This window comes from Pteronotus mesoamericanus, unplaced genomic scaffold (genome assembly GCF_021234165.1).
Source record: "Pteronotus mesoamericanus isolate MK-2021 breed Mesoamerican mustached bat unplaced genomic scaffold, CSHL_Meso_final contig_468, whole genome shotgun sequence".
Classification (NCBI taxonomy): Eukaryota; Metazoa; Chordata; class Mammalia; order Chiroptera; family Mormoopidae; genus Pteronotus; species Pteronotus mesoamericanus.
This window is the reverse complement of record NW_026555176.1, coordinates 769,222-792,796: the sequence shown is the minus strand read 5'-3', so window position 1 is coordinate 792,796 and position 23,575 is coordinate 769,222. Positions and strand designations below refer to the sequence as shown.

General features: G+C 51.0%; 1 protein-coding gene across 1 annotated transcript in view; it reads right to left on the bottom strand.

The window, feature by feature from the left end:
* CCND2 (cyclin D2) overlaps nt 1-22,469 on the bottom strand; it is a 28,792-nt gene extending 6,323 nt beyond the window's left edge. The window contains exons 1-4 of the mRNA XM_054577953.1: nt 22,013-22,469; nt 19,993-20,208; nt 17,242-17,401; nt 8,324-8,472 (exon numbers count right to left, since the gene is read on the bottom strand). Coding sequence (XP_054433928.1) covers nt 8,324-8,472; nt 17,242-17,401; nt 19,993-20,208; nt 22,013-22,207 — 720 coding nt within the window. The 5' untranslated portion in view covers nt 22,208-22,469. The remainder of the gene's footprint in view (nt 1-8,323; nt 8,473-17,241; nt 17,402-19,992; nt 20,209-22,012) is intronic.
* Nucleotides 22,470-23,575: the final 1,106 nt, after the last annotated feature.

Sequence of the window (23,575 nt, the reverse complement as noted above, 5' to 3'; positions counted from 1 at the left end):
TAAAATAAAGTTGGAGTTAACTCCTCAGGAACAAAGGTTCCAAATTCACCCACGTTTTCCTTTCCTATCTCCTGTCCATTCCACATTTCAAACCACAGCCTTTTGTGAGAATTAAGATTAGGAACTGGAGCAAGAGTGCTAAGGGCAGAGATGAAATATCACCCAGAAAGAAGAATGAAAAGAGACATGGCGGTTTTTTTGCTGGGCTCCCACCATCCTTGTGGACAGCAGCTAAGTTATTTAACTTCTCTAATTTTCCCCACTTGTAAAATAATGGTAACAAAATGCTCAGTAAAGATCAACTGAGATAGTGTATATGAAGTGCTAAGTGGCAGTTCAATAAACGATCGTTCTTAATTACGAATCAGTCCAGGAATCTGAAAGATTGTTTACATTTCTTTAAAATGAGCTGTGCATTAGCATTTGCTCAAGACTGGTGGAGAAGGCACTGTGACTGGCCCTGGGGACTGGATGCCAAACCAGACAGACATGGCCCAGCTGCAGAGGCCCCTGTGAGCAAGCGGAGGGGCCAGGGACTGGCAAGCAAGCGACCTACTGACATCTGCCAACTTTCCTGTGGCTTCTCCTGGCCTTCCATCCTGTGTAATCCTCTTCTGCCTCCCTGCTCGGACCTTCCCCTGCTCCCCCTCCAAGGCCACACGGCAGCAATGGGGCTGCTAAGCCACTCACCACTTGTCAAAAGGTCTGGGTGGTGAAGGCTAAGGACATCATGTTTCTAAAGGCACTGGCGTTTTAGTAGGAGACATTTGAAAACATTAAGTCTTCTAATTTTTTTTAAAGTAACCTAAAAGTGAAAGTTAATGTGGGGGTTAACATGTAAGGCAAAACAGGACATGATGAGTCAAAACTAGTCTAGACTGTCCCTTAGGAAGGTCCTGCAGGACAGAAGTGGGTCCAACTCTGTTGGTTTTCCTTCTTAAGCTGGGATGGACAGCTCGTGCTCTACTTGAAAACTGTCTGAAGGAGCCGACTCATTCTTAAGAGGCCATGTGGCAGGCATAACATCCGTCTTCAAACGCCAGAATCCTGAATTCTGATGGTGTGTCAAGACGCTCCCCCAGAATTGAGAGGAGCAGAGATCAACAGCTGCGCCCTCCATCCTTCTCCTGCGTGCCTCACGGAGAAATGCCCCGACACAGAACTGAAGTTAACATCATTTTTCTCTCCCTCTCTCTTCTTGCAGAGAATAATGAACTGAATCCTGGCAGTTAGTATGTGATGCCCCTTCTGCTGCAGAGGTACATCAGGAGCCACTGAGGTTGTTTCAAATTTTGTTTCTAGGAGGCGGGGGAAATGAATCAGAACCCTTCCAACCCAGAAATAGTAATTGTGGCCTCTATGGAAGACAAATCTCATCCAAAGCGCACAGCATGAAAGAGTTTTTGTTATCTAAAAAGGATGGCAGGATTCTCAGCTGATGGAGGGATCGTGTGTGCATGCATGTATATGTATATGTACATGTATATATGTTGCGTATATGGACAGAGAACAGCTCTGAACCATTAAATTAAAAAAGGAATGTCTGTTAGGGTCAGCAATGAGATCTCTTCGGAGGGCTTCACTCAGCACAGCCACCTGGTGAAGACTTCCTGCTATGAAGTTGCTGTGGAAGACCTTGACTCCCCACAAGGAACCTTGTGCCTTCCAGCCAATCCTGTCTAGTTTTCCTGCCTCAGAGGCTCCATCTTGCGCCCTTGGAGAGGGAATCCAGTCAGCATACCCCTTACACCAATAATATGACCATGGTGTTTGCCACACCGGCATCCTTCAGGTCGATGGTCTTCCAAATGGGGAGACAGGGCTCCAGAAAGCCAAAGAACTTGACCTGGAGCCTTGTAGTCTTCCCTTTTGAGTCACCAATGTTCTTACTTTTCCTAGTATTGGCCTTCTAGCAGCCTGAGACCTTAAGGGAACATTCCTGAGAAAATCCTACAAGGAGGGCTGGGATATTTGCAGTCACTTCTAATGGACATTCAGAGCCATGGGACTTCAGTATAATACATGCATCAAGTGTGTACGTTACAGCCATGAACACAGGCACAGGACTTTCTGAATAAAATGAATAGATTTCATAGAAAACATACACTCTCTGCTTTCTTCAGTCCCTTTTTCGTCTCAATCTAAATCATTACGGACTTTGGCCAACTCTTCTTCTTTGATCCTCTTATTTTAAGGGAAAAATGATGACTAAAGCAGTTACCCCAGAAATGCCATTCCCTGGTCTCTTCTAGACTCATCCATGACAGATCAGGAAGCTCACCTCTGGGGTCAATCAGGTCCCCCTTCCCAGAAAGGTCTCAGGGGTCTCTGCCTCAACTGTAGGTTCCAAGTCTTCACAATGGCTTGGCCATTATCAGCTCAAGCTTCAACTGCACGAATCTCTTGCTCTTAGCCAGATGGAGAGCTTAAGGGCAAAAGCTTGTCTTGTATGACCAATGCTGAACGTCTTACTCTCTGATGGTGGGGGGAGACATCAGCATCATCAGCATCCCTTTCCTTGAGACAGCGACCCCTCCCTCCCTCCCTGGACTTGCAAGGAGCGCGTGAATATTCTGTGAGCAGGTGGAAGGAGCAGTGGTGGTGCTGCTACCTGCAACCAGCCTGCCAACTGCACACAGTCTTCCTTCCCGCCCGAGGAGCTCCCCAATTCCCAATCGCAGTGCAGGACAGTGCCTGGCCTGGGGTGGGGCAAGCAGGGACCTGGAGGACAGAGAAGCCCTGCCTCCCATCCAGCAGAGCTGCTTGCTCTAGGAGGTCAAGCTGGGAGGAGGAAATAGAAGGGGAGGCCAGTTGAAGAGAAGGGGAAAGGAGGCAAAGCTGAGAAGCATAGGATAAAGTATTTCCAAGGGCAAAATTATAAGACAGCATACACAGGTAATGATAGCATCTGAGAATGTGGGAGTCCAGAGGGCTTTTAGCAATTAAACAGCAAAATACCCTTAGTTAGCTAAAAACTGAAGCCTGGCTTGTCCCCCAGTTACTAGTTAAAAGCTAAGACCGGCCTCCAGTTTCAGAACTCTTTTTCCTATGTACCTCTTTTTCTCCCCAGCTCCAAGTAAAGACACGTAGGCTCAAGAGTCTCCAAGGGAGGAGGACACCGAGCCCAAGTGGCTGGAAAAAACAGACAGCACCCCCAATGAAAAGATGCTACGTGCATGTAAAGTGTAGCGGCCCTGAGACCTCTGCTTTCCATCAGCCTCCAAAAGCACCAGCCATTGTGTTACGATGCCCCAAATTAAGCTGATTAAAAGGAGAGCCATAATGCTCGTCTGTCAGCCTGGACAGGTGGCACTCCACAGCACTGGAGGTCGGGCAAGCCTCCAGCTTCAGTGACGATAGGCCCCTCCTTGCCCGCGCCCCCAGCCCCGGGGCCCTGACAGCCGTGTTTGTGATCTCCAGCTCGTTACACGGGCCCCTGACTTCCTCTGCTTGCTGGCTCCAGCTCCGCGCCCTGCACCCTCCTCTGCCTCCATGAATGGGCCGACGGAACTCCTACCATTAGCCCTCAGTGTAACTGCATCACTCCATTGTCACTACACACGCACTGCACTCAACAGGGGGACAAAGAGCTGAATGAGCCCCAGACCCGCAGCCAACTCAGGCAGAGACAACTTAGGAAACTATCTCATTCTTCCTTTCTTCACAGGCTATTTGGCTTATTTCCTTGCATACCAAATGAGGCCCACAGAAAAAATAAGGCAAGCGAGGGAAGCATCAGCCTCCAGTTCTATTCCCACCCTCCAACTCCAGCTTCCTTTCCAGCCACTCTTCACAAGGGTCTTGACCACAGGCCCTGTAACGTCCACAGGGGACAGTCTCAGTAAGACTGGCCTTGAGGGTAAGCTGTGCTGTGAGGTGTTGGTGCTTCCAGGTAAGGGGGACCACAAAGCACAATGCCAGAGGGACCTTAGGAATAATGTCGTCAAAAGAGACACTTTCACTTCACCGTGAACTGCTGCAATAGCCTACGACAACTGGGGTCGTCGTAACTTGCCAGGATGACCCTGAGGAAGGGACAGCTCGGAACCTGCTCTGGATGATACTCAGAATAAAACACAGGGAGCTTTGATGTAACCTGTGGAAGAGGATAAATGTAATGACCAGGTGACTAAAGTCTATGTCTTTCTGTTAAATATCTTCCAGTAACTTCACTACATCGCTATGGCCTGTCAGACTCAATTCTACTTTTTCATTAGTGAATTAGTGAAATTATGTCATATGAAAATGAAATGACTTGCTCTAAGGTTAAAGCAGATAAATCTTTCTGAAGACCCTGACTTACAATTAATGTTAAGAAGCATACAGCTTTCGAAAAGACCTGGAGAGACCAGAGGATTAGAAACACACTTGAAACCCCCGTGACTGCCCTCTGTCTTCTCCTTCCTCCTTTCCTCCCTGTCTTCAGCATCATCCCCAGTGACTCTGCCAGGGGCTCTGGAGAGAGAGAGAGCTGAGTAAAAGCTGGGTCTTGTTCAAGAGGTTCCACAGACAAGTGGAGAGTGAGATAAACGCTGGCACAAGGCGTGAGCAGAGTGCCCAGGGGACGGAAGAGGAACCCTGACTCTGCCGGGGGAAGCAGGCAAAGGTTCCTGGGGAACCAGGGCAGCTGATCCCTCCTCCCAAACTTACCCTTGGCAACGGAAGCCCGGTAGAGGTTCCCCTAAAAGCCAGAACTGCGTCTCTGGCTGGTGTCTGTTTTTAGCAACACTTATGAGTGGAAGGAAAAAGTACTTAAAATATACCACCCTCTGAGACTTTTATTCCCTGTAAAACTGTCAGGCTTCTCACTCAGCTTTCTGTTTGGAATGAAGCGTTCCGGTTTATTTTGGCAACCAGAGGGAGCAACAAAGACCAACTTTCTCAGAGCCGCATGGGTCCCTCCTATCAAAGCTTTCCGCAGCGGGCCAGGGAGCCAGAGAAGCTCATCCGGCTGTCTCACACCAATCAAGGGGACCCCTTTTTCAACAGTTTGATCCCTGACAATCCCTGCATAGCGCACACTGTAAGCTTGAAGAGACCACAAATAACAAGGTGCCTGGGGCAGGCGCGGAGCTGCGGGACTCCAGGGTGAGACGCTGGCTCCTCCCAATTCCCACTCAGCGCCTAGAGCCAGGGGGACAGAATGCAGCCCTGTGTGCTTGACCTCCCTGTGGGACAGCACTTCACCGTGTGGCCCCAGGACGTGGTATGTACGTGTATGTGTACTTGGACATGTATGTTTTATGTGACAAAATGTGGATAACATAAAAATTTACCGTCTTAATCGTTTTTACGTATGCAGTGGCACTGACGGCCTTCAACCTGCCGTGGCACCATGACCACGGTCCTTCTTCAGAACGCTTGTCACCCTTCCAAATGGAACCCCCACACCCACCAACAGCACCTCCCCATCCCCACCACTCCCAAGGCCCTGGCCACCTACAGTCTGCTTTCTCTCTCTCTGAGTTTGACTAGGAACCTCGTATTAAGTGAAATTATAAAATACCTGATTCTTTGTGTCTGGCTGATGTCACTGAGCCTGTTTTCCACGCTCATCCATGGTGTAGCATGTGTCAGAACTTCATTTCTTTTTAAGGCTGAATGATATTACTGCATGTACATACTGTATGTTGTTTCTCCATTCCCAGGATATTTTCTATCGGGTTTAGCATTCTGGGAGGCCTACTGCATTTTACAGTAGGCCTGGTGAGCACCTTCTGAATTTCCTACTACATTTGTAGTTTCTAACACATTATTTACCAGCCATTCATTTGTGATCTGCATTTACAAGGATTTTATATACTTTACTCTTGGTTCTCTATACTGTTGCTAAGTTCCTTGAAGGCAGAAACCTCATCTTTTATTTTTCAAGTATTATCCAACCCCCTCCAACTTCTACCATGGTGCACTGGTTCCATGCCTTGCTCATAAGGCAATGGTCTGCAACAAGTGGGCCTTCAATAAATACTTCCAGAAGTGAGTGGGGAGTAAGTGCATGAATGAAATACACCACTTCCTCACTTGCAAAATGGTAAGCAGAGCTCAGGAAGCAAAACTCACCTCCCTCCAAAAGCTAATGCATTCTAGATTCTAGTCCTTACATACGCCTTCACTGAGCTCCAGCACTTCAGAGAACACAGGCTGATGGGTGGGAGGAGACACAGCAGGGGAAGTGAGGCACACACAGACTGCCTGGCCCAAGGCTGCTCAAGACTTTCCACTAAGAACATTCCTAGCGAGAGAGTGGGCAGAGGTAAGCTTGGAACTTACTGAGGGCTCGAACTGTTCTCTGGTAAAAATGGTATAAATTTTAAGACTCTACTATGTTCATGCTTATTTTTGAATATTAAAATGTTTAACCCCAGTCCCACACCAGTGAGAAGGAGGCATGTCCATGCATCTCCAGTTAATAGCTGGGATTTATAGAACTCTGAGTGGGTTTGTATGCACTTAACCCAGTCTGACAGCTGATGTGGACGGACTGGCTACATTGTACCTGAAAGGGGCAAGGCAGTTTCACCCCTATGAAATGCGAGCCTGGTTGGTAGTCTTTAAAAGCAAGGCATAGCCTGAGAGCCTTGGTGGCATTCCAAGAGTGACCTCTGTCCACTTGAATCAGTAAGGGGTGACAAAGAGAGACAGGAGATGGCTGGACACCCGCCGGGTGGGGCAGCAGGGCTGTCAGTACCTGAAAGAGGCTGTAATGCCTGGGGACCAAGCTCTTGTTCCTGACATTTTTGTCTGGGGTTGGGGGGCGGTGGGAGGAGGCAGCAGTGCCCAGGAAGGGCTTGTCCTAAGCTGGCTGGGAGTCCTTGTTTCAAGGCAGCCATAAGAGCACATACTCAGAAAAGCAAGGAAGCACATCATTTATATAAACGTTAAGTTCTGTCCAAGATTTGTCTCTAGAGGGTTCATGAAGCGCTCTTCACCTGAAGCTGCCCTGGAGGAGTCGTTTCCGCCTGTAGTTTGGAAACCATGGTTCAAAGCCTGTGTTTTGGAGCCAGCATTTTAAAAGCCTATCTTAGGACTGTTTCAGAGGAGGACCCGGATTTGCTCTATCACCCCCTCAACACCTCGCCACGTCACTTCCTGGAGACGGTCATAAACGCCAAGGTGGGTGGGTGAGAAAGCCAGCAAGCGGCAGCCTTAGGCTCTCTGAGTAAACCTTCTGCTCGGTGTCCCTGGTGGAGGCACAGGCCACAGGCCTGTCAACTACATTATCCCTTAACTCGATATATTCCCATGGCATGACATTCAGAATCCCCCTGGAACACCCAGAGGGGCCATCACAAAGTTCCCCTGCATTCCTGAGCCTCACCATGGTGACTCACAAGGGCCTCAGAGCTGACACCCCGCTCTTGAGTTGCCTTTAAACCAAAGGCCTTTTTCAGACAAAAAGATGCCAGAGCTGCAGCAGGGGTGCAGTGCAAAGTTCCCAGACCCCCATCAGAGCTTTCAGGTTCTAGTCCCAGCTCTGCCACAGGCCCTCCCACCCTCTTCCTCCTTCCCCCTCCCAGGCTGTCTGCCTCAGCCCTCCCACCTCCCTGACCTCTCAGAACTACCCTGGCTTGGGCCTTCTAAGAACTGCAATTTCCTGAGGCTGAAAAAGAGCTTCACTTCACCATGGTCTATCTCAAAACATTTTTTTCTGGTAAGGATCTTGTAATCTTGTCACCAGAAGTACAGCCTCTGGGCCTTCCACAGGGCATCAGCATGGAAAAAATCTATTATCTAATAATAATTTCTTCAATTTGTACAGCACTTTATTCTTTCCACAGTGCTTTTTCATCCATTACCACGCTGAACAGAAGGGAGGTGAGGGGCAGGCAGGGCTGAGAGGTTTGTCAAGGCTGAGCCCATTCTCACAACTGGGGCCTCCTGCATATCCACTACCTCCAGGACAGCAGGTCTCTGCTCTGGCTGTCCCTTCTCTCTGTGCCCTCCAGCCCTAGCGTGGGCTGACAGGAGGGCTCCACACTGTGGAGGAGGCAGCCTGATGTGTACATACATGGAAAGGAAGCGACAGTTCAGATCTACTGGGAAGCCCATGCTGTGGGCATTATGAAGAAAAATTAGTATCCAGCCTGCTCTCGCCCTTGTATTTATTTGCTAAGTTCTGTTCTCTTATGTATGGCACACAGGCTTTTGAAACATTAAGAGGAGGCCTCCCTGTTGGATTTTGTACCCCCTTGGATGATGAGCTTAGAAAAAAGAAACCAACAACAACAAAGATACCTCTGGCACATCATCATCAAACCAACTGTCTCCTTCCCTGGGCTGAAAAAGGAGATTGGTCATAACCGAGAAGGTGGCCGCCACCTACCACGTCGGTGTTGGTGATCTTGGCCAGCAGTTCCACCAGGGCATCGCCAGTGAGCGAGCTCACTTCCTCATCCTGCTGCAGCCCACAGATGGCAGCTCCCACGCTTCCAGTTGCAATCATCGACGGCGGGTACATGGCGAACTTGAAGTCTGCACAACGATAAGCAGAAGGTCAGGGCACACACAGGGAGAGCTGGGATCCAGGAGCCCCCCAGCCTGAAGGAGATGCTCAGAAACAGAGTGCGGTGGGTCAGCTGCACAAGTGACCCAGCCCCACAGACCCAACCTCTGCTGAGACTTCCCTTCACAGGACACCCTTCCTTGATTTGCCGACCCTCAGGACATTAGGAGAGTGCACAGGAATGTATGTCCTAGCACCCGAGATCAACCACCGTGCCCTAATCAGATAGGTAAATTGGTTTAGATTTTATGACCTGAAAAATCCCATTTTCCTGCTGGAAAAAAAAAAAAGCAGTTTGTTTGAGAAGTGCAAAATCAGAGTAAATCTGCAGGGCCCCAACCCCTTCCACTTCCATTTCTCCAAAAGCAAATAAAGATGATCCTCCTGTGCAGAGGGCTCTGCCAGGGAGCCTGGATACAGCCGTGTCCTCTGAGCACTCCTCCAAAGGAGCTGGGTGCCTGCTCTGTCCATAGAGGGGAGGCAATCCACCCATCAGCCATATAAGGTGCACACAATTATTACCCTAATGTTGTGGAGAAACCTGAGACTTCTGAGCATCTTAACTGCCCCTATGCCTGCCTTGTGTTGATATATTAGAGAAGTTAGAGTCTGCTCACTCATCTACAGTCCTGGAGTGGAGCAAATATCGCCCAGTGTCCTATCTCTAGTGTTAGCATCACTCCAGTGAATTTGCTGTATGTAGAAGTGGGGTTGGGGGTACAGGCAGAAGACATGGGTTGCGCTTCAACTTAGAGCATAAATATTAGGTTGAACCTTTGAAGAGTTGAAAGTAGTATTTCCCCTTTTTTCGTATACAATGCCTGATTATAACACAGTCCATGGAAGCACTTTTACCAGTGACCCCGCTGCCCAGCATAAGTCAATGGTGTTCTCAGAAATACGCCGGATCACTGACCCATGCATATGCCTCCTTCCCGACTCAGCCGAATCCCATGATGCAGCAGTCTTGGCCATCTGACTGTCCGTCTTTCTCCTTGTCTTTCTTTCCTTAGCTCACCCACGGTTTCTACTGCTCGAGAGACATTTATGATGCTCTGCCCAAAGCCTGCTGTCCACCAATTTCTCCTGTGCCTTCTCCATCCCCACAGACGCCAACAGAGCCAAGCTCCCTGCCTCCGGCTCTGCTGTAGGTCTCTTCCACATGGGGTCACAGGAGTGTTTCTCTGCCCAATAACCTCATTAGCTTCCCCCTGTGACATTCATAATGCAGAGGAGGAAGCCAGCCCATGGCTCTGGGCCCACAGAGGCCTGGGTGGGAGCATCTGGCTGGGAAGGGCAGGAGGGTATCCCTGGCCTCCCTTCCCTCCACTCAGGCCTCAGACCAAGAGGTACGCCTCACACGTGCCTATCTCTCTTGTCCCTCTGCACGCAAAACCAGTTCCTATTTTTGGCAAACTAACTAACTTCTGGGAGCCAGGAAGTATATATAGGTGGCCCTGGGGAGCGGCAGACACTGGAGTTGCTCAGGACTGTATCTTCTTGTTTTGCTAGGAAAACACTGAGAGGGAGACCCAGTGATCCTGTCCTCTATCTCCCAGAGTCGGGGAGCACTGAGTGCATGAAGACGGCTGCCGGTCGCCAGCTCGGGGTAGCACAGACTGGGCGGGGTCCTCCCGGGCCAAGAGGAGCTGCCAGCAGCCAGGCTGGCCGCTGCTCCACTGCCACCCTTCATGGCAGCAGACCTGTGTCCTCCAGGGCCCGGAGCAGCTGCCCGGCTTGCCTGCTTCATGAGAAAGGAGGTGACATGAGCGCAAAGAAGCCAGGTGCAGACTGTGGGACCCTGAACCAGCCACTTCCTCACTCAGCCCCTGGAATCCCACGTGTCTAATACAGGGTGAGGTTAAGGTCAGCCTTTTTTCTAACCTCCAGTTGCTACTCATTAATGGGTGGTGAAATTCATTAGCGAGGCCCCACCAGCATTTTTGGTGGTTGTTTAATGGAACAGAATAGGATAGAAAGTATCAGGGAGTAGTGCATATAGTGAGAGTAAATACCATTTTGAGAAACTTTTGTATCGGTTTGATGTATTTATGTGTCTCCTGACTCCTGTTCTAAAATGTCTGTCTTCCTTTATTGTCTAGGTCAAAAAGTTTAAAGACCTTAGGCCAGTTAATCTCTCCGAGGCGTCCTCCAGCTCTCATCAAGTATCTGGAGAAAGAACGACTCCCAAGGAGAAAAGCAGGGAAGAGACAATGGACTACAAGACGGCTTCCACCAGCCGGCAGGCCTCCACCAGCCGGCAGTCGCAAGGCATCTCGTTTGGCATGGCATCAGAGGCTGCCCCAGGACCACCTCAGGAACACTCCCCTCTGCGGGTAGGGGAAGCAGCAGAGAGACAAACACAAGACTGAAACATCTGAAGGGTCATGTCCTTGCACTAGCTGTAGAGAGCCAACCCCCACGCTCACCCCTGAAAGGTTTTACCTAAACCATTCAGCCTTTCCTGGAAACCTTAAAACTTTGTCTGTATAACTGGATTGAGAAATGCTCAGGATATCCACTTAAGGAAGGGGGATAGAAGAACACGCATGGGTGCTAGTATCAACCTTTCGTAAATAAATAAGTGCACTCGCACACATGCATAGAGATGAACTAGGAGCATACACAGAAAATATATATAAATTTTGCTACCATTAGGTTGGGGAAATAGAATTTTGTGAATTTTCTTTTAGTATTATTTTACTTTTTAACAAGTAAAAATCCATAAGTCTCTTGGTCAAAAATTCCAAGAAGCTGTATCTTAGTGTAGAAGGCACACTCAGAGAGAGGCTGTCTCCACCCTTAGCTGACCACCTGGAAAGGTGAGATATCTGGGACCCCGAGACCCCTCCTCCTGAAGCAGAGTGGAAAGCAATGACCTGGCCAGCGATCCATCCATTCCGACTGAGTTATTACAAGCTGTTCCTCCCTGTTCCAGGCAACAGGGATGGTTCCCCCAGGATGTTAAAACACAGTAACATGGATGTCTAGATGTACACATGCGTACTTCTAAAGAAACTTCTCAAAGAAAGGAGGTACTTAAGGGATAGAAGCATTGGAGACACTTAGGAGGAATCTCCAAGGAGATGGGTAGGATTTGACAGTAGAGCCAAGGCGCTCCAAGAACCGGCAGGTGGAACGCACGGAGGCTGGTGTCTACACCAGCACACTACCTGACCTCTCCGAGCCTCTGTGTTCCAACCTGCAAATAAGGACAATAATTATATCCACCTCACAGGGTTGTTCTGAGGATTAACTGAAATAACTCATGTAAAAAGCACAGTGCCTGGCTCACAGTGAGCAACCTGTCAGCCGCCACCACCCCAGCATTGTCATTTCCACCACTGGAACCTCCTGTGGGATTGGGATGGGCAGTTCTGACTGTTGGAGAGCCAATTTAGCAGGAGTGAGGAGAAGGGTGTCTGGCACCCCTGGGCTGGAGGCAGATGCTGCGTGAGGAGGGGCCACGCACGTCGAGGTGGGGAAGCATGAGGCCCTGCGCTGCCTGGGGAATCTATCGCTATCGCTCGTGGAGGAATCCCAGAAATGACCTCATCAAGTCCCAAAAGACTCCTGCCTGCAGGCTTGTTAGGAGTGGAAGAACTGAGGCCCCACTGGGAAACAGAAAGAGGCCACAAGCTTACAACAAGTGAAAGACAAAAGGTGGCAGCTCTCCTCCCAGTACCGTCCATGTTCATTGAGGTGTGGTTCATCCAAAGCCAAAGAGTAAGGCCCACACGCTAGAAGCCTCTCACCTCTGGCACAGCCTCCCTCCTCCTGGTGGGGCGGTGGGGGCCGGGGCTCACCCGAGGGGAGCCCAGCTCTGCAGTGAACACGGGCGGCTCTGCTGCCGTCTGCTTGGTCGTCCACGTGGTCGGGATAGTGAAGTATTAATAACAATATAAAACTCATCTATTTTGAAACATTTCCTCCATTGATACCAGTGCATCAGTGAAATCTTGAGAGGTTAGGTGACTTGTATAATGTCTAATGCTGAGTCTGGGGTAAAGATCAAGACTTTTGGACTCTGGATCCAGTGCTCTTTATAACTTACCAGAAGGCAAATACTCCTCAAGGTCATCTCCCACATCCCACTAGGGAATACAGGGTCCTCTTTCCTATCAGAAGTGGAAGAAAATCCCAAAAAGAGCCCTGGCTCAAGGGTCAAAGAGATGTGTGCTAGTCCCAGCCGCAGCACCAGCAAGCTGAGCGACCCACACAAGCTCTCTAACCACCCAAGGATACCACAGGACCTCCTCGGGCCCACTGGGATCCTTCCTCTGGGAAAATGCAGTGAGATGTGCTCCTATTTGTCAGCATGGCATTTGTACTTCCTGGTAAGATTTCACTAAAGAAAGAGTTATGAGCTAAACAGGTTTAAAACCATGGATTCCATGGCCTTATGGGTAAATTTAGCGCAGACCGTTTTGGCTCTGGTAGCCAACTCCTTGAAGTACAAGAACGACTGCTTTGCTTTTGCTCACCACTAGAGGGCGAGAGGCTGAAGGGTTAGGATCAACCCATTCAGGCATTTGCGTTTCCTCCCCCTCCTCCAACCTGCAGTCAGGTGGAAGTTTAAAAGGCCAGAACCTAGGGTGCCCACTGGCCCACGAATGAGCACACACCTCACCTGCCATCCCCAGAATAGGTTCAGCACACCCTGTCCTTGTGGGGCAGGGCTGCCATGACAAGCTAATGCCAATTTAACGAGCTAATGCCAATGTAACTCGAAGGCCTTGGTGAGAGGAAGAGGGGAGGGAGAGGCTGGAGAATGGCAAGCAGCCTGCTCAGTCATTCATCTGATAGCCGGATGGAAAGTGAGATAGCCCACATCACACCGCCTGCCCCCACTGGGAGCACTCACAGAACCGAGACTCTGGGTTCTCCCCAGTTCCACTGGCCACTTCCCCTCAGCCCCATGGCCTTTCAGCTGCGGAGACAGCGAGAGACTCACAGCTGGAAAGGTGGTTTCAATTCTCCCTTCCTGGAAACCAGGAAGGCAAACCTCTCTTTCTGGATCAGAGGCCAAGTCACCAACACTCCCTGGGCCTCCACTGTCTCGCTGTAATTGTACCTGATGATGGAAAGTCACATCACACCTTTTGGTAAAATCAGGAGGGCCGGGAGGGCACATTGTTATCACGGTCATGGGGGCGGGGACCTTGAGGCGGGAACCTGGGGAGGGGCTCTCCTGGGTGTGGCACAAACAGCCTAGTGGCACATCTTGAGGAGATGTGGGGTATCATGGGTACAGAGGTTAAGCATCTCCTCCCTCACCCCAACACCAACTTCTAACTCAATGCCATTGACTCTTCTAAACTAACTGGAATCATCTGTTGAGCATGATTTCAAGCCTAAGGGTATCTTCCGCCCCAGCCAGGTGACACAGTTGGTGGGAGCACTGTCCTATATGCCAGAAAGTCTGCAGGCTGGATCCTCAGCTGGGGCACGTGCGGGAAGCAAGTGATGGTTGTTATTCTCTCACGCTGATGTTTCTCTCGCTGTCTCTACCTTCCCCTCTCTCTAAAATCAATAAACATGTCCTTCAGGAAGGATATTTAAAGAGAGAGAGAAATCTCCCAACGTGGGAGTGCAAACTTTTCTTGTTCACAGACCTGGGGGCTCTACCATGAAAGCTACAAGCAGGGGGATGTGGAGGCCCAGTTCTGCTTCCCCAGAATCAAAGCCGTAGGAAACGGAACACCAGAAGCTAGTAGCTACGAAGGCCTTGGCCTCACCCCTCTGCCTCCACTGCCCAGGACAGCTCAGAGGAAACTACCAGGCAGCTTGAGGCGATCTCTCCTCCAGAAGGCATGCGGGGCTGAGGAGGGAAGGGAAGGAGGGCACCTCTCTGTCTTGCCACCACCTCACCCTTTGGCCCCAAAAAGGAAGGCTGGCTTTCGGCTACCCTTTCCGAGGGCCCCCCCGCCCTCCGTGCTCTCAGGCTCGGCTCTCTCTTCCCCTTTCACACACACATACGCTCTCCACACACTGCACAACCACTGCCAGCTCTTTCACAACCAGCTTTGCCCATAAACGAGCCACGCACCCCGAGTGAGGCTGCCATCTCCTCCAGACCCCCATGGGCCTCCAGGAGAAGCAGGTGCCTCTTCAGCTCCATGACAGAAGTCCCAGGGTTGGGGGGAAAGAGATGTGATGTATAAGCAACAGGCCGGAGAGGCTTGGTATCACCTACCTGTGGTTCTCAGTGACCTCGTGTCTGCTACTTACCAGGCGGTCCTAGGCACTGCCCCATTCATCACACTCTGACCCCAGAATGTGGAATCTCATCTAACTAGAGGATGTTTCCTCCAAGAAAAGCAGCCCTTGGATTTGATACTGTCCCTCTGACTGGGTAAACCTCCACACAGTGGGGATTCCATGTGACTCACTTATTCATACCAACCTGAAGACAGATCGGGGAAGAGATAGGAACACGCTTTCTAGACCCTGGATACTTCTGAGAACCTCCCTCTGCTCTGACCACTCCATACCTGGGGCTTAATACTTGGCCCATGGTTTTTCACTTGGTGAGAGGTGTTCTGTCTCCTATCTGTCCCCCCCCCCCCAAAGCCAGCTCAAGGCTCTTGAAAGGCAATCTTCACAACTTCCTCTGCCTCCCCTCAGACCTCTATCCTCAGTCCCTGAATCCCAGGCTCCCTACTCTGGCCCCAAAGTTGGCAGTCACCCCAAAGATCTGGGTTAGAAGGCCAGGAGTGGGGGATGGGATCCCCAATTTTAGAGAATGGGCCTTTACAAAATCTGGGCAGCTGCCCATGCCTGCATTATTCCACCCACCAACCCTATCCCAGTCAGGGCTCAGAGAGGAGAGAGGAAAATGGGATGGGTAGACAGAACCCAAAAGATCTGTCAGTCAAGAGACAAGGTCAAAGCAGAGCTCTGGCTATCAACAGCTGGGCAATGGGGGAACTGAGGGTCAGGGTCAGCTGTCCTAGGGCCAAAGAAAAAAAGGACTGGTTGACCCCTCCCCCGCCCCACAGTGAATCATGACACTGGAGAGGAAAGGAACAACCGGGCCTGGGAGTCAAAATGACAAGTCAATGAGAACTGACCTCTAGGGCCTAGGCCAGACAGTAGAAGAGAGGAAGCAAAAGAATGGCTACTGTCTAAAAGCCACAAGAAACCAGGGAGGCTCTGAAAATGGTCCCCACGGCTGCAGGAAGGGAAGCTGACTCTCCCACAAAGGGGGGCGCGCGCGCACACACACACACAAGCGTGCGAGGCCTGGTCTGGACCTGGAAAGGAAGGGCCAAAGAAAGCCAGTGAAAGGAATCCTGCGCCCTGGAATCAAACGTGGGTGGCATGGAATCCTCTGTTAAAGCCAGCGAAGACAGAGCACAGAATTCCCACTGGAATTGGATGAGGGCAGCTGGAAAAATAATCACATCCATCTCAGTTGGAACAGTGAACATTGGAGATGCTGGAGTTTTTACAATTAGTACCTCAGCACATTGCCCTACACGTTCCTTGGTTTACAAAGTACTTCTTGCATATCTTCTGATTTTCATTTTCCTAAGCACTCTGAGAAGGCTGTAGAATCGTCAATCTACTAGCATGAAGAAGTTGAGGTTCGGAGGGATTAAACAGCCTGTCCAAGGTCATCGGATGGTAAGTAGCAAAGACTGACCTTTTGACTGTGAGCACCAAGCACATACACTATTGCAATTATAAGACCAAATGTACACACTCAGGAATAATATGTAACAATGTATTGAAAAAGTTAACCCCCCTGGTATCTTCACCTATGCAATTCATACTACTCTTGACAAACTTGAGCTGAACGCCCCTCCTGGCAAAATATCTGTCAGATCTTTACCTAAGATTTCTGCCTGTGAAAGTATTAATTCCTGACATCTCTCCCCTGGACGAGTAAGGTCCCAGGTTCCCTCCCATGGCCACTACCAAAAGGAAAATGGCAGAAACTGGCCAAAGTCAAGTCTGAGACAGTATCAAACCATACTGCTTTTAGTTTATTAGGAAAATGCAAAGTAAATGAGCCAATAAGAACAATGTATCAACTGTGGACTCCACGTGGTGGGTGGAAAGGTTTTCACATGAAAAAGCCAGTTGCCATTGCTATATTGAAGTCAAAACAGCAGGGGGGGTCCCAGCCTGGAGGCATCAACACCCAGCGCTCAGACAGGAGTCCTTGCTGAAAGCCAACCAGGTTCACGCCCCCTCCCAGCAGAGGGAACAGCCAGGAGGCAACAAATGCCCTGTAGTCGAGAGAATTCCTTTGGCCTCCCTTACCACTTATCAGGGTAGGCAATGTATTTATCTTGACAGTGTTCCTTTCACCTGAATTTGCCCCCACCCCCAAATTTCCTCTTGGGCTTATCTCCAAGCCATCCTTTTCCTCAAAAGATTAAAGATTTAAACACAAGCAGAGAACAGTATATATAATCTTCAAAGAGCACTTTAGACATCATAAAGAATATTTTAACAAGCACTTTTTTTTTCCTTACCACACCTGTCCTCATAAACCATTTATGAGTTTAGGAGAGAATGAAAGTATGCCAGCTCACATGAAGAAAAAACAGCCCGAGAATGAAACCTTGGACTCTATATAGACTATGCAGGACCACCGCCCTCTACTGATCCCCAAGCCCAGTGGGCCTCCCCTTGACCACACCCTCCCCAACACTCCCCCCCCCCCCCCGCCCCCGCAAAGGGCTAACAGGACTCTTCAGGCCACCCCTTCCCCAGCCTGCTCCTACCAGTGGCACACAGAGCAATGAAGGTCTGCGCGTGCTTGCGGATCAGAGGCAGCTTCTCACTGGGCTGGGGCAGCCGGCGCAAGATGGGCTCGATGAAGTCATGAGGAGTAACCGCCGCCAGGTTCCACTTCAATTTCCCCAGCACCACCAGCTCCCACTCCTGGTGGGGAAGAAAGAAGAGTATGAAACTCACTGGCTGACCTGGTGTTGCGGCAACTGGAGGGTTGGGATCCAGACAGTTTTAATGATGCTCATTAGGACACTGCTAGATTGCAAGGCCGCCCACTTGTCAAAGTGCCCCTAAAGCTTTGAAGTTGCTGATGGCTTTTCTTATGCTTCAAATGTCAGGCTCCACTGAAAATAATGAGAGCCCAGGTAGCGGCTGCCAAGATTCTACTTTCTTCTATTTCTTTTCCTCTCCAGCGGCCCCACCCCCACCCAACCCTGACTCCCATGCACTGTTGCCCGCCCGCCCAGCAAGTTGAACCTGCAATAAGATGCTGCCAAGGTCGCTGTGGTCCTTCGGGAGTAATTTATTGTATATGTCTCCATCACTGGATTAAGTCTTTTTAATCCTCATGGAAAAATGATGCACACAGATAAAGCTCGAAATAAGGTTCCTTGGCCCAAATCCTTGGCAACCAATTAGCTTGCTTGTAGTTGGTGCCAAAGAAGTGCCATTTTTCTCTCTGCTGTTAAAGCTTTCCCCTCGACACATAATACAGAAATCTTGGGGCAATGATCCTCAGCCACGGAGCACCCTTTCACCTAAATGTTTCAAAGGCCTTTGCCACTGTGACTGAAGGACAAGGTTGGTCATTAGCAACCCCATTGTGCACCTGGAGATGACTCAGGGTAAGGTGAAGGTGCTTGTCCTGCGTTATCGAGTCTCTTAGTGCAAATGCGGAGGGGGAACAACACAACCCTGTCTGTCGGGGGCCTTTTGCCAGTAGCCTACCTAGTAAAACGCCTTGCTTTTCTCCTTTATGGAGACACTTCTGGAGAATTGTGTCCAAAGGGAAACAAGCCAAAAAGAACACCTTAAAAATGTGTAACTGAAGGGAAAATGGGCCTATCAATTGATCATCTTCAGAAGCACGACAGGCGGAGGACCCAGTTTGCTGTGAACTTTGCCTCCTCCATCCCCCAAGAAAACCGATTCTCTTCCCTTTGCTAGGCCAGTGGCCAGAGCCTCAGGCCTGTTCCTCAGCACCAGCGACTGACTGTGAGTCTGGGCTGTTTCCTTTCCTCGGGCTCAGCTCTTTCAGCTGTACAATACGAGGACTGCTCAAGACCCCAACTTCTGGGATGAAGAAACAGGGGATGAAAAAGCATATTTGTTTGGAGCAATATAAATTAGCCTGGCTGGTCCTGGAAATATTTGGCTCTCCTAAAGAACAACTCAGTCCACCGTCACGTGGGAAGAAATGAACCACATGGAGGATTTGTTTTCTGTCTTCCAAGAGAAAAACAAACTGGATGCCAATTTTAACAATTTTCTTCACACACTTTAAAGTCTGCTTTGGCTATGTAGAGTGTTGGGGTGAGGCAAAATACCTGGTAGATTACCATACAACCCGTGTCTTCTGAGATGTCTTGAAATTTCAGCCCTTCCTTTCTCACTGGAGGATGTGAGTATAAACCACTCATCTTGTACCATTATTAAAGGAAGCAGATCTCCCAGAAGAAAGCACCTTTCTGGGCCTCTCGGACCAAACCAGAAGCAGCTGAAATCTGGCAGCGGTTCAAAGGTGAAGTCATTCAGGCCCCTCTACATTCTCGGCAATTCCTCCCCCACCCTTGCACATGTCTGCCACTAGATGGCAGCACAGCCCCAGGAAGGAAGGCCTCTCACAAAGACCTCAGTGCTAGCAGACAGTCAGCTCTGTGGACTTTGTGCAGGCCTTGCCAGCAGGGAGGGGGAAGGAGTTAGGAGGGGGCCCTTTTTCTAAGCAGTGTAGAAAAAGGTGTGCAGACCACTGAAGGTGGGTCGCTTTACCATTCCACTGCTGCAACATGGATGTCTTAAGTGTGAAGCTGTAGGGAAAAAGAATTAGATTGGGTGGGGGGAAAGGCATGCTGGCAAAAAATGAGTCAAGACAGGACCCCTGTGGTGGTACAGGTCACAGCCCCACTGGAGGAAGGAACTCATGTCTCAGGTTCCTCCAATGAGGGCCACATTTTGGCTGCCCAAAAGTCAGTGAGCTGATATTTAGTGAACAGCTACTATGTGCAGGTATTTTGAGACTTTATAGCTACTTATATAAGGCTCTACCTTTGAACTCCAAGTTCTTAGGGGACACAACACAATACACTGCTATGATGTGAACACATTCCCTCATGTGAGAAGTCAAACTATTTTCTTGTATTGAAAATATAGTAATTGAAAATTTGGAATTTTATTAAAATATTATCATGGTGTTCCATGCCTCCCCTACACAAGACACACACACACACACACACACACACACACACACACAAACTGCAAATGAATCTCACCAGTAGAAATCTCCCTGAGGATCTTACTTGTGGATGCAGCCTTGGTATTTAGCACAGTGTCCCCCACATAGTGGGAACACACACACACACACACACACACACACACAGAATCTCTTATTAAGAGAAATATCTCCCATAAGTGTAAACATTCCAGCGGTGGGTAATTATTCTTCATCCTAAATTTGTTTGGAGAACTGTGGGTAGAAGCATAAGAGGCGAGGAGAGAGGAGGGAGAAAGGGGACAGTGGTTACCAGCAGTTCCTGAGGCTTGATGGAGTTGTCGGTGTAAATGCATAACTTTTCTGCTGTCAGGGGGATGGTCTCTTTGAGCTTGGAGGCCAGGAACATGCAGACAGCACCCAGGAGCTGAAGGTGGGTCTTAGGAGTCGGAACCCCAGCCAAGAAGCGGTCCAGGTAATTCATGGCCAAAGGGAAGACCTCCTCCTCACACTTCTGTTCCTCGCAGACCTACAATGTGGGAAAGAGAGGGAGGGATGGGGGAGAAAATAATATCAAGAAAAGAGAAAAAAGTGAAAAAGCACAATGTATAGAAATTGCAAAAAATAATTTCTTGTGGATGGGGGAGGGGAGTAGGCTATGTGATAAGAATAAAGATGAGGAAACTGGGGTAAATCTAAATAGCCCATCCGTGCTGGGGTATCCCCAGAAGCCTAAAAAAGAAAAGAAAGAAAAAGGTGAATTAAAGATTCGAGACAGAGAGGCAAAGCCATGCGCGGCGGGCGCCCGCAGCTCCACGCCGCCGCTCCCTTTGGCTCCTCACTTCTTCGCTCACTCTAACTCACTCACTCTCTTTTTTGGATTTCGTCATCTTTTCAAAAAATCAATAAAAATATTCTGGAGGCTCCGGGGGTCTTCTTCTTGGTCCCGTCCGGACCCCCAGACCCTGCTCTATCATTCCCGACAATTGGAAAAAATGTCCCGGGGGGTCCCCGGGGTCCAGGCGCCGCTATCTGGGGGCTGGGTGGGGAGCGGTGGGAAGGGAGGGGGAGGGCGCAGAGGAGGAAGAGCGCCGCGGCTGCGGCGGCCGCAGTCGGAGCGAGGGGGGGACGGTTTCAAAAAATAATTAAAAATCGAGGAAATATCCTAGAAAAGCCCTTTTGGCGTGAAAACCCCCAAGAGGACCCAGGCTTCTCAGAACGGAGGTTTCGGGTGCCGGAAAGGTCTGTTTCTTGACCCCTGGGGCTTTGGATCCCGAGGGGAAACTTGAAGGGGCGAGAGGCGCGGCGGGAGTGTCCGGCTGCGGCCCACAAGGGCAGGAACTGGGGGCCTCGGTGGCGAGCTGCGGGGGGATGAGGACCCGCGAGCTGCTGCGGACAGGCTGGCGACCCCGAGCTCTCCTGTAGGGGCGCCCCGATATCCCCCCTGCACACACCTCCTCCGCCCCTTCCTACCCCACCCAAATCTGCGCACCAAGGGAACTGGAAAGCCAAACTGTAAGTAGCCACCGTGAAGTGGGGGTTGGGGGAGAGGGCGCGAGGAGGAGCGGCGTGGCCGCGATAACGGGGTGCGGGGGGTGAGGGGTGGGGGGGCAACGGCGATGCTTTCTCGCCTTTCCAACCAGAGTTTTGCAAAGCAACATGGCGAAAACACGGCAGGTCCAGAGCTGTGTATACGTGGGCACGCGGCTTACTCTCGGCAAAGATCTGGAGCAAGGGTAAAGAATTGCTTCTTTTGGGTTCCCCTAAAACACACGTTTCCTTCAATGTGACTTCCGGGGCCCCTAAATTCCCCGTTCCTCTCCTTCGCCCTACTCCCTCCCCCTCCCCCCTTCAGTGCCAGCGCGGAGTCGAGACCACATGCGGGGACCTGAGGCTAGGACGAATTTGCTCTGGCCTTGAGGGGGGCCGCTTTTTTATTTTTTCTGGGTCCCGATTTCACGGTCCTACTCCCTTCTTTACCGCACCGAAAGCAGCCAAAGCTCCGCAAAGGACAGGTCGGAATGGGGGTGGGAGGAAGAAGCGGCCACATGCAGGCACACGCGCGCGGGATGCTCCCCCGCCCCCGCCCCGGGACAGCCTCGTTTCTCCCAGATTTTCCTCCTTCCTCCCCTCCCCCTCCCCCAGTTAATCTTGCGCCCTGCAAGGAGCCGAAGTAAAGCCACGCGTCTCGCCAAAGGGCGCGGGGTAACCTTGCACACAGGAAAAGGGAGGCGGGCGCGGTGGCTCTTACTCTCCCAGTTGTAGGGTCCCTACGTGGGGGCGGGAGCGAGAATGCGGGTGGGAACAGACAGAGCGTCTGTCTGCAGACCTACCTCCAGCATCCAGGTGGCCACCATCCTGCGCATGTAGGGCTGGATGTCCTTCTGCACGCATTTGAAGTAGGAGCACTGGGGAAGGTAGCGCTCCTCGATGGTGAGCAAGTTCTGCAAAACGCGGTCATCGTGGAGCAGGTTGCCGTCGGGCACGGCCCTGCGGACCCTGTCCATCTCGCAGCACAGCAGCTCCATGGCCGGCGGGTGCCCACTCGGTCCCCTGCTTTCTTCGGACTGGAAAAGTTTTTTGGAGGGGGGAGGGGAAAGGGTTCCCCTTACCTCCTTCCTTTGGCTAATGGGGGTTTTGGGGGCAAAGTTAAGGGCAGAGAGGGGAGCAGTGAGGAAAGGGACGGGCGGTGGGAGAGGAGAGCCGCGGGGTCTGCCGACTCTGCCTGCCCTCCCCTCCAAATAGTCTGGCTCTCCCCAGCTCGCTCTCCTCTTCTGCTCTGAGAGGCAGTGACGCAAACTGGCTGGGCAGTTCTCCTCCCTCTAGCTGCGCTCCCCTCTCTGGTTCCTCCTCCCCTTCCCTCCTCCCATGTCCCTCCCCTCCTCCTTTCAATCTCTCCCTCCCTCCCTCTTTTCCCCTCTTGTTATTAAGGAGAACAGCAGCTGGCCCGACCTAACTTCAAACGCGGTCCCCCGCTCCCCACCCCCATCCCTCTCCTTAGCTCTCCGAGGCCCTCTCCCTCCATCCAGCCCCGCATGCCAGGGGCCCCGGATAGGGAAACCCACAAAAAACACCGATTCCTATTTATTCCCTTTAATTTCGCACCGTGTGGAGATGCATCATACCAAAATGCGACCCTCCAACATTGGCTTCTTCAAAACGCACCCTTTTACCCCTGCTCCTGTATGGCAGATCCAGGAATGACGGGTATTTTACTTGAAGATGGGGTGGACTCAATTTAGAAATAGATCTCTTAAGTGAAAAATAAGGAGTGCGATTTTAGAAAATTGCAACCTCGCATACCCAGAGATAAAGGTTATGTCCTGAAATTTATGTTTCTGACTATGTCGAAGCTGTTTCAAAAGCCCAGTTAAAGGGGCCAGAAAATGTCCTCCCAGCAACCCCCCCCCCCCGCCCCACACACGGAGTGTGCGGCGAGGAAGGGGAGGGTGATAGGAGGGAGGAGGCGGCTTCTCCGACGTGGTAGAATGTGTCCCTGGGCGGGCAGAAACCGTCCAGTTCTCGGGGGCGCCACGGGCGCCATTGGGAGACCCGGCGAGGCACCCAGAGCTGCCGCAGGCCGGGGGCAGGGCTGTCAGCGGTTCCTCCGCGGCCAGTGGCCACGCAGGAAAAACCCGCTTCCTCGCCCCTGCATCTGCTGACAAGCCGCCCGAGGTGTCTGCGCAGAGCGTGGCCACACTGATACAGCTTTCTAGGAAATAGCCCGGGAGGGGGAGGGGAGGGGTGGCGAGGGAGGGATTAGGTTTGGCTCCCCCTCTCCCTGCGCAAACACCACCCGCTCCTTTTCTCTGAGGCCCCCGACTTCCACCCCCAGTCCCTCGTCTGCATCCTCCATGACCCCTTGGGTTCAGGCTTCGCCTGCCAACCGGGCTTTC